Genomic DNA, 11,163 nt, shown 5'->3' on the forward strand with positions numbered 1-11,163 from the left:
GAGAAAGAGAGATAGAGATAGATGGAGAGTAGATAAAAAGAGGAGAAGAAAGTAAAAGGTAAGGAAGTGTAAATATTACCAGCAGTAACAGAGCCACAGGAGAATTCACATACTGACAATATCCTGTCCAACAACATAAAGGAGCAAGCTAAGCAAATCATTGAGGAAGAAGAATAAAATTGAGTCATATATAATTAAAAATCTGACCTTAGTAGGATCAACGGCATCAAGGTAAAGAAGCTGAGCAACGATGATGTTGGCCATATCATCATCCACAGCACCACCACAACGAATAATCCTCTAAAATAAATAAATAAAAGGGAAACAAATTAATCAAAGGTGGAGACTTTTTTGATAAGCTTTAAAAAAAAAGAAAGAAAGAGCGAGTATAGTTAAAGAAATACATATTGGAAGAGTTGGGAAATGATACTGTGGAAACGCTCTTGAACCATAGGAGGCGGTCCTTGAGCGTAGGCAGGAAAATAGGGAGAAGAAGGGACTTGTAAATCATCTCTGCCAACAAGCATTCCAGATTTAGCCTAAAATCACAGTTGAAGAAGATATGGTCAAGCTCAAAGTCAAAGGTATAATAACCTTATGGACCAAACTCCTTGAGGAGAGGGAGGCGCAGGTGTCCAGAGATTGCCGTCGGAGTATACAGCCTTCCGAGTTGATGATGATGATGATGATGATGATGATGATGATGATGATGATGATGATGACCTCTTCCAGTTCTTTCTCTCGCTAACTAACTTGTTCGTCTTTCTGCAAGCCAAAAAAAAAAGAATTCCTTCAAATCCCTAAGTTAGCCCCCACCCCCTGAGATATCATCGCAAAGAACAAACAGTGACCTTGAAGGAAGAGGGAGGGAAAGCTTCTGAGAATCGAAAGAGGAAGAGCCATTGGAGACGAATCCAGCTGTAATCCTCAGAGAAGAAGCCGACGATGTCGAGACGCATGCATGACCCATCTTCTTCTTCTTCAATTCCGTCGCCGGCGATGAACTTCCTTCCTCCGCCCCCCCTTATCCTTTTCCGCTTCCAACACTTAAAAGCCTCTCTTCTTATTGACGGGTCTGGTTTTAACCCAGTGTTGGGGCGGGTCCATTTCAGCTCCGATTACATTTCTTACACGCAAACGCATTTTGTTTTTAGCTACAAACGCGATTGTCACGGTCGTTTTTTTCAACAAGATTTATTTAGAAAAATTAGTCCTAAAATGCACATGCAATTTTTGTGTCCATTGATTGACTAATAGATAAATTTATCTACGTCACAAAAGAGATAAACAACAACAACAAAATATGTTACAAAGCTTCTTGATAAAAGCATAACATTAGCCATGTGAAACAAACAGCCATACATATGTTACTTGTATATAACAACCACAAAAATTTTATCAAAAACAAAATAAAATCTTTAATACATAATACCCTAGTTTTGACTCAAGTGACTCAAACTATAGCTTAAAAACTTCCATAAACCCGAAAAAAAGAAGAAAAATATATCAGTTAGAAGCAGTCATGTGAAGCTGCACAAGCGAAGCATAAACCCCACCCTCGATTTTGATCAACGTCTCGTGAGTTCCTTTCTCAGCGATCACCCCGTTCTTCACCACGGCGATCACGTCTGCATTTTTAATAGTCGATAACCGGTGAGCCACAACCACCGTGGTTCGGTTCACCATCACTCGGTCAAGTGCGTCCTGGACCACTCGTTCTGATTCTGCATCAAGAGCGCTCGTTGCTTCGTCCAAAAGCAATATCTTCGGCTCTTTCACAATGGCCCGTGCTATAGCCACGCGCTGTTTCTGTCCTCCTGATAGCTGAATCCCTCTTTCTCCAACCACCGTGTCATAACCCTACTCAAAAGTGTATTGCTTGAGTCCTAAGTAAACTTTGAAAAGCAGAATATTTTTTAGTTCCCTTACTTGTTGTATGCTAGAGATGAATTTGTGTGCGTTGGCTAGTTCTGCAGCGGCTATGATCTCAGACTCGGTCGCGGCCTCTTCGCTTCCTTTGCCATAAGCAATGTTGGCTCGGATGGTGTCGTTGAACAAGACAGGCTCTTGTCCCACTAGTCCCATTTGCTGTCTCAACCATTTCAGTTGCATCTTCTTAAGCTCAATTCCGTCTAGAGTTATATGACCGGAATCTGGATCGTAGAATCTCTGTAACAGAGAGATCACCGTCGACTTCCCCGACCCACTCTCTCCGACCAAAGCAACCGTCTAAAAGAAAAAAAACAAGAAGACATAAATTTATCACTGTTCATAAAACTTGAGTGACAACATTTCTCTAAAGATTGTAGTACCTTTCCTGCACGAATGGTTAAGCAAAGATCGCGGAAGATTTGAATGTCTGGTCTTGCTGGATAAGTGAAACTTATGTGTCGAAGTTCAATATCTCCCTTAACGTTCTCCAAGACTGTCCCTGTCTCATCGCTCGAATCTATCTTCGATTTTCTATCAATGATCCCAAAGATAGACGCAGCTGCGACCTTAGCTTTGCTAGAATCCGGTGCGAAAGAACTCGACTGAGAAATTCCAATCGCTGCCATTGTCAATGCAAAGAACACCTGCAAGAATTTTGAGGTCAATATCCATTTCTTCTTCATTTGGCACAAGTGAGATTAAAAAGCTACTTTACCTGGAAGACATCGTTGAAAGTAGTCCTGCCAGCTTCAACAAGTCTAGCACCAGCGTAGAAGCTTGCGGCGTAGACACAAAACAGAATGAAGAAGGAGAATCCAAACCCTAATCCACTGATGAACCTTGCTTTATCCCGTCTTTAATCGGACCTTCGCATTGCTTCTTATACATCTGCATCACCTTCTCCTCTGCACAGAAGACGCAACAGTTCTAATACTCCCCACCGCATCGTTCGCTACCTGACTCGCATCCTCGTACTTTGACTGCATTCACATATCCACAACCCCACATAAGTTTCTTGACCCACAAGGAAACAAAATAAACCTAAACCATAAGTTTTATTAAACGGACCTTAGCGTCGGCGGTGAATCCTTTCATGAACTTGACTTGAATATAACCATTGATACCAATCAGAGGAAGCATCACTAAGATTATAAGCGCCAATTCCCAACATGCAGTGAACGCTATGATCAATCCAGACGCAGCAGACGCAGCGTTTTGAACCGCTAGAGACAACGCATCCCCACCAGAGCCCTGATCAAAGCTGCATCAGCGGAAAGCCTAGCACCCAACGTCCCACTCGAGTTCTGTGGCTCATCGAACCACCCGACCTCCATGTGAACCGCTTTCTCAAAACACATGGATCGTATTCGTCGAATCAGTTTCCCTCCAGCAACGGCAAAGAGATACATCTGAGTGGGTGAGACAATGAAGGAAACCACTCCAAGAGCTACAAATATAACGCCCAGAACTTTGAATCTCTCCTGAGCTCGTGAGGCGGTTTGAAGAAAGCTTCGATGACTCTTGATATCAAAATCCCGAAAAGCGGAAAATAGCACCGTTGATTGCTGCCGCTACGGTTCCTAGAAGGAGAACCGGTATCTCCGGTTTATTCAGAGCAGCTATTCGGGATAGCGACACTTTTGGGACCGGTTCTTGAGCCTCAGTTCCTGGTTTATCCTCTAGGCCTGCTCTACTGCTACCACCACCACCATGTTCTAGTCCTGAGGTTACTACACTTAAAGAATGATGACGGCTGCTATTTCCAACCGAAGAAGATGATCCTTCAATTGATTTTTTAAGACTCGAGTTCCGGAAAGATGATCCCGAAGCAGCGTCTGACGTTTTCGCGTCCTTGTTTATCTCTTGTAAACGAATGAGCTGCGAGTAAGCTCCCTCTGGATCTCTCAGCAGCTCTGAATGCGAACCTTTCTCCACCATTTTCCCGCGGTGAATAACCGCAATCATATCCGCATTCCTAACCGTGCTTAACCGATGCGCGACGATAACCGTAGTCCGGTTAACCATCACTCTATCCAAAGCCTCTTGAACCACTCTTTCGGATTCCGCATCGAGCGCGCTCGTTGCTTCATCGAGAAGGAGAATTCTCGGATCTTTAAGAATGGCTCTTGCAATGGCTATCCTCTGTTTCTGTCCTCCCGAGAGCTGCGTCCCGTGCTCTCCCACCATCGTATCCAACCCCTGAGGCAACTTGTCTATAAACTTGGCCGCGTTCGCTAGCTCCGTAGCCGCTTTGATCTCTTGAATCGTCGCGTTCTCTTTCCCGTAGGCGATGTTCTCCATGATGCTCGACGAAAACAGAACCGGTTCTTGGCTAACCAACCCGATTTTGCTTCTGATCCATTTCAGCTGAAACTCTTTCAGATTAACACCGTCGATTAGTACTTGTCCGGCTTTCGGATCGTAAAACCTCTCGATCAGACTGATGACGGTTGATTTTCCGCTTCCGCTCTCTCCTACTAACGCGGCTGTTGCGCCGCTCGGGATAAACAGAGAGAACCCGTCGAAAATATCTTCATCCGGCCTAGCTGGATAGCTGAAATGAACGTCTTTAAGTTCTATGTCTCCTCTGATGTCTTCAAGAATCTTGCCCTTTAAGTCGTAAGCATCAATCAAAGGCTTTCTTTCGATCGTCTCGAACATCTTATACGCTGCGGATTGACCCGCGGAGAATGCTGTTACGCATGGAGATGTTTGTCCAAGCGACCTTTAAAAACAGAGCATTTGTATGTCGCAAAAAAAAATACATTATCTATATTCAAACAGAAGATATGTACAAGTGATTGATTGCCTTTGGGGGTTTATAACACTTACATGGCACCGGCGACGACGATGATGAGTACGTTGATGACAGCGCCACCGGTATAGCCTTTTTCGAGAATCATCTTCCCACCAAACCAAATAGCCAAAGCATAGCTGCTGAATAACACGAACAACATTATTCCCAGTCCTAGACCAGTCGAGAATCCTTGTTGTATGCTTGATTTGTACGCCGATGTTATGAACTTTTTGTACTTGTTTATCGCTTCTTTCTCTCCCGTGAATGATGCAACCTTTAAGACAAAAATTGAAAGAAACAAATCTCAGTTGAATATTGGTTTTAAAAAAAAAAAATTAGCTTAGGAGGAAGTTGTGTTATTACCGTTCGGATAGATCCGATAGTCTGTTCAACAACAGTAGCTGCTTTAGCATAAGCAGCTTGTCCCTGAGAAGAAGCTCGAGTGACTATAATCGCCATGGCTGCACCAGCCATTGCCAGGAGAGGTATTGAAGTTAACATAACCAATGTTAGTAACCATCCTTTAGCAAAAGCTAATGCAAATCCACCGATGAACGTTGCTATCAACTGAATAAACTTCCCAACCTGCAATATTCAATTAAAAAACTTTTTAAACAGATGGAGTCATTATATTATATATAAAGCCTCTTTTTTTGGAAATATATAGAGCAAATTTCTATGATTACCTTCTCACCCATGGCGTCTTGTATAAGAACAGTATCACCAGACATTCTACCAACAACCTCCCCTGTGTTTGTTTCCACATCGAAGAATCCAATGTCTTGTCTCAGAATTGTTTTCAGATACATATTTCTTATCCTCGCCGCTTGTCTCTCCCCCGTTATCATCCAACAAGCCACCTCTACAGAAAAAAAAAGAAGTAAAATTACAGTTAAAAACTTCTGTTCCTGAGTTGTTTGTTTTTTGTGTGTAAAAGTGCAGTGGAGAAACATACGAAGAAAGGCTGCTCCTAGTGTTCCAATTCCAAGGTAGACGAATTTCACACAAACCTATTAAGAGGAAACATTATCTATTTATTAAACCAAGAACATAATCAAGTTTTTTGATATTTTTATTGTTATAACAAGACATACCTTTGAGATAACATCAACGATGTCTTTGTTGTTCTGGTTCTGTCCAAAGGAATCAATGAGGTCACCAAACAACAATGTCATGAGAGGCAAACCAACACCATTCCCCATAGCTCCAACTGAGCCACATATCATCAAGAGAACATCGTAGGAATCCGCAAATGCAAATAGCTTGTAGAAGGGAACTGTCTTCGCCTTTTCATCCTTCTTTGTCTCTTCTTCTCCTCCCTCTCTGGGAGTTTTGGAAGTTGAAGGTTCGTGTGAAACAGAGTCGCCTTCTCCGGCGCCGTCACGATTCATTTTCGGCGCTGGTAGAGAAAAGAAAAAGAGTTCGAATACACAGATGGAGATCGACGGTATATAATAACAGAAAGAATGACTATAAAGGAAGGCACCTTTTTGACTTTTTCTTAAAAACCAGAAAAGGCTGAGAAGTTGGAGAATTTAGGAAAACATTTACAATTTGAATCCTTTTTTTAGAGAAACCTAAAGAGTTTGCCAATGTGAATCCAAAAGACCCCACTTGTGCAGAAAAAAAGAAGAATCTGCTCCTTTTTTGTAATTACAATCCAAAGAGTTTTCCCCAATGAAACAAAAGTCTGTTATGGGACAAGGAGTCACACGTTTTGTACTACCCGAAAATTCAGGGATCATACTTAAATACGCAACTCAATTAGAAAATTAAAGATGAATGAAGAAGTTAAAAAGAGAACGGACCTGAAGATCTGACATGAGCAAAAGATTTTGAAAACTTGACGTGAGACAAAACCGTGTAGTTGTCTTGAAGTTGTTAAAAGACTTGATTTAGTTCTTATTTTATTCAACTTTCTTCTTTTAAAGATTCCAATTTGTATCTGCAGAAACTAAAGAGCATTTTGGCCATTTTATATGCAACTCTTCTTTTTGGGTTCTGTGAAAAAATTGCTTCAGAAGCAAGGAGGAGTGTGATTTCATTAAACTAATCCTCACCGTCTCGATCGGTCAAAAAGCCTCATAATTATGCATTTTGATGTTTTTATTTCCTTGAACCAAACGCAAGAAAAATTCTACCTATGCCTCCTAAGAAGAAATATTTTATTTTGAAATTTAAACTATTTATGTACATTCAAATAATACCATGGGGCTTTATATGCAGAATTTTAGTGAACATACTAAAATTGAATTTATCTGATCTAATATATATATATATATATATCCGATAAATTCAATTTTATCGGATCAACACATAATATATACATATATTAGGGATATACATATGTTTAATTCAGTTTCAAAAATTATTAGCTGTCAAATTAAACTATTCTGATTGGAGATAAGTGAAACACTTTTAATATATATTAGACTATAGCACATACTAAATATGATTTCACTTAGAGTATCTGAAATATAAAACTCTATATTTTAAAGTAACTTCATATGAAATGTAGTTTACTTGAATTCTACTTATTTTGAACTGAAAAAATGAATAATGAACAAAAATAAATAAATGTATTATTCTGTTTATGAATTAAATCTATTTCTATTCTATTATGGATTCGAAATTAAGTAAAGTTTAATCATTAGTTTAGAGTAAGAAATATAGTAGATTGAAAATGCTCTTAGTAGTTGTTATTTTCGGGGGAAAGATTCTTAAAGCACTAGTCATTTAAACATAAATCATGATCAAATACTCTGCTTATTAAGGAGCCACTTGCTTTGAATTATCAGTGTGTGCAAGTATCAAGCGGTCTAAGATGAAGATTACGGAGGATAGAGATAATTTTCACTTTTGAGAAAGTTGGCTACTTCCTTGGCAACGAAGCTAAAAGTTAATTAGCAAAAAGAAAACGAAGCTAAAAGTCAACTTATATATATTGCAGTAAAACATAAATCAACCCTCAAGAAGTCAAGAGTGTATACATTCATTTTCTTGGCCGCTAAGACATTTTGATAAACTCCATTGTCATAATAATGTATGTACAGTATATAAATATTAGTATCTATGTTCAAGCATTGACTGATATTATACAAGTAGTGATTGATTATAATCATTCGTCCGTCTATATTGTCTTCCGTAGTAAGGAACACATGTCATGATAGTCCAATAATTATAAAATAAAAGTTAATCATAGCTTTGTAACCAAACCAACCTCATAGAAGTTAATGTTTATGTGCCGAAAAAGTAAATTTGAATGCTGACTACTCCTAATAAGACCAGGGAAAATAAAAAATGTTAACGATTTGATCTAATAATTATAGAAATCACATGTCAGATATTCAAATCACAGGTTAATATAAAATGTTGCAACTTGCAGGTGGGTGATTAAATGCAAGCTAAGAAAAATCTCAGAATCCTATATAGTAACTGTATACATTATACAATGTAGAAAAAATCATTTTGTGTGAAACTATACGTACTTAAAGATTTCATGTAAATGTAACAGTAAAAATAAAATACTAGTACTAAGTAAAGAGGGGATCAGTTCAAAGAAAAGAGAGTAAAGAGGGGTTTTAGAAGATGTTAATATGAGTATTTATTCTCTTAATAGACATGAAATGTAAAATCCCCCCAAGTCATGAAAGCAACTCGAACTAACTGCACCGTCACTGCTTGCGTCAGTGTTCAAACAAACACATCACACATGACGCTGACTACAACATGAGAATATTTTTACTATCTTGAAAATCAAACTGAATCTATTCGCTGTAAACGTGGGGGCCGCAATTCCCATGCCGCGCTTGCATTAAACTTGTATGACTACTTTTAACGTCGTCCGTATTTTTATGTCCAGATATCTTTATTTTTTGGACGACTCTTATTATCATTGTTAAGCTATCACATTTGTTATATATGGACCCTATCTAATACAAAGCTCTGGCTTGGACTTGTACATTTTTAACAATTAGGCCTTTAAGTGGCTTTTCTAATCAGCTGATTTACCTTCATTAAATTTTTTTAATACATTCTTTTGCTTTTTCTGATGGCAGTTTTGTATCTGAAATTATCTAAAACATTCTAAATTTATTGTGTATAATATATGGTTAGAGAGCTCCCTACTTCTCTCATCACAGAATCTGGTTTAAGGTCACCAAGACAAAGACGAACTAAAAAAAACAACCATAAGTTTTGGCCGTGATTGACTGAACCCCAATAGGAACAAAACACACCAACAAGAATCTAAAAGTCACGCAAACAGAGTTTTTCTCTCTTTTCTTTTCAATTTAGCTGATTTGTCTAAACACGCCAACAAACTTTGTGTGAAGTGTAGTAGTATTTAAAAGAAGAAACCAGAGGAAAAAAAAACAGGAGACAGTGAGATTGGTCCTGAAGAGTCTGTTCTCTTTGGCAAAGCAAAACTACATAAAATCTATGTTTACCATTTGATTAGTTCGAAAATTCTCTCTCTCTATAAGAGCAAAAAGATGCCATCAATAGCGTCTGGTACAGTTTTAACCACCAATCCGCTGCCTGTTTCAGCAGAATCCAAACGTCTGCAACTTTTTCATCTATGCCTCATCCATCTTCTTCTTCTCGGAAAATGTTATGATTGTCATCTTCTTCTTCCGCACCTACCTCTGCAAAACTCCTAAACTCTAACAATGGTTCCTCGACTTCATCTGATAGACTTGAACAAAAAAGACTCGGCCAAGTACAATGGCATTATACATGAAGGACTCAACTGGCTCTTGGAAAACACTGGAAGAATGTCCTGATTTTTCATCACTGAATCTCTGTACTGAAAACAGCCATCTTCTGTTTCAAATTATTAACCTCTTCGTGCTTATTTGCTAGCTCCATCAACAACTTGATCCTTTTAAAAGAGACATTACTCGGTCTATGTCCCTTCTCAACCATCTCAAGCAAACATTTCTCAGCTTCGTCTACCTTAGCCAAATCACAGAGCAAATCCAAAAGCACATCCGAAACCAAACTATAAGAACCGAAACCTTTTCCCACCATATCTTCCCACAACCGCAACGCCATATCCACTTTCTCGTGTCTCTTAAACATCTTAATCAAGAACATACAAGACTGAGTATTTGGCAAACACCCATTCCCCAACATTCTCACATACAGCTCCCAAGAACGTCCCAAATCATTCGATAAAGAAAGAACACGGAAGAAGAGATTATAAGTAGTGGCGTTGGGGGACAGACCTTTCTTCACCATCTCATCCACCAACTTATCTGCATCCCCGAGCCTCCTGGCTATGCAATAGTTTCTTATAGCAGCGTTGTAAGCAGGAACGTCAGGATAACACCCATACTCCTTCATTTCCTTCAAAACCTCTCTAGCTTTATCAGGCTGGCCGATTAACCCCAAACCGCCAATAATGGTAGTGTAAGTTATAACATCGGGAGTTACATCCTCGTCCCGCATCTGATCAATCAGCTTGTAAGCATTATCCATGGCCCTGTCCTTGCAATACACATCAATCAAGGAGTTGTAGGTAACCACATCAGGTTTGAGCCCCTTTTCTTTGGTCATTTCCTGGAAGAAAGCTTCAGCTTCTTCAGATGATCTCCAGCCAGACAAAAGGATGTTAAAAGTGTGCAAGTCAGGCTGAAACTGATGCTTCAAAGAGTGATAGACATTCCTAGCATCGGTCATAGTCTTCTCTTGGCAAAGAGTTCTCAAGAGAGCATTGAAAGAAGCACTAGTGTCGAAGAAATCAGGAACCAATCTCTTGAACTTCCAGAAAGACTCAACGGTTTGTCTAACGGAACACAGCTTAGCCACTCTACCTAAAACCACTTGCATCGTCCTAGGCGTAATCAAAGACGGATCCTTTCGCTTAGCTTCAAACAAAACATCCCAGAGTTGATCGAACTTCCGACTTCTACCGAGGATATAGAGCATCGTGTCGAGAGAAAAGGAGGAGTGGTAAAAGCCTCGTCGAGCACCAGCGTGCCTGTACAACTCCAGGGCTTGAAGAGGGTTTCCGTGACTGAACCTAACTCTTTTCAAAACCCTATCGATTAAGTCCTTCGACAAGTGGAGTCCACTGGAGCTCAAGGATTCCTTCAACTCTCCTTGCAGATTTGAGGCATTGATCATCCGGTAAACAGTTTCCGCGTCGTCGTCTGGCAGGAGCTTCTTCGCATCCGAAGAGTGTATTGCCACACTGTGAAGAAATGATGTAGAGAGACGGAGACTGGGAGGAACGCGAGAAGCACACTGCGGCTTGAGTATCATCATCGTTTCAGCAAGGAATGGAGAAGATGATGATGATCCAAAACTAAAACCCTATCGAAAAGTACCACAACTGGTTTAAGTCGACAAATCTAGAAAGCCCAATTTACTTTCTCATGAAACCTGTGGCCCGTTCACTCTTTCCCATGTTGCCTTCTTATGTTGTATAT

General features: G+C 39.7%; 2 protein-coding genes and 1 pseudogene across 3 annotated transcripts; all 3 read right to left on the reverse strand.

Annotated features, from left to right (window-relative positions):
* Window positions 1-67: 67 nt before the first annotated feature.
* LOC125596611 (ATP-dependent Clp protease proteolytic subunit 5, chloroplastic-like) lies at window positions 68-1,057 on the reverse strand. Of its 2 annotated transcripts, XM_048771699.1 has the most exons (6): window positions 852-1,057; window positions 723-765; window positions 595-692; window positions 405-513; window positions 208-300; window positions 68-123 (listed from the first exon to the last, which is right to left on the reverse strand). In XM_048771699.1, exons 1-6 carry the CDS (start codon window positions 968-970, stop codon window positions 106-108), a joined length of 480 nt encoding a protein of 159 aa, XP_048627656.1. In that variant the 5' UTR covers window positions 971-1,057; the 3' UTR covers window positions 68-105. The 2 variants fall into 2 exon arrangements, with proteins under 2 accessions (XP_048627656.1, XP_048627655.1); XM_048771698.1 differs by having other exon boundaries at window positions 595-765; window positions 852-1,056.
* A 404-nt stretch (window positions 1,058-1,461) lies between these two features.
* Window positions 1,462-6,720, reverse strand: LOC106353586 (annotated as a pseudogene).
* A 2,185-nt stretch (window positions 6,721-8,905) lies between these two features.
* On the reverse strand, window positions 8,906-11,028 carry LOC125596613 (putative pentatricopeptide repeat-containing protein At1g02420). The gene has a single exon (XM_048771701.1). It carries the CDS (start codon window positions 10,997-10,999, stop codon window positions 9,521-9,523), a length of 1,479 nt encoding a protein of 492 aa, XP_048627658.1. The 5' UTR covers window positions 11,000-11,028; the 3' UTR covers window positions 8,906-9,520.
* Between the last annotated feature and the right edge of the window lie 135 nt (window positions 11,029-11,163).

Source organism: Brassica napus, unplaced genomic scaffold, assembly GCF_020379485.1.
Source record: "Brassica napus cultivar Da-Ae unplaced genomic scaffold, Da-Ae ScsIHWf_1243;HRSCAF=1776, whole genome shotgun sequence".
Taxonomy (NCBI): domain Eukaryota; kingdom Viridiplantae; phylum Streptophyta; class Magnoliopsida; order Brassicales; family Brassicaceae; genus Brassica; species Brassica napus.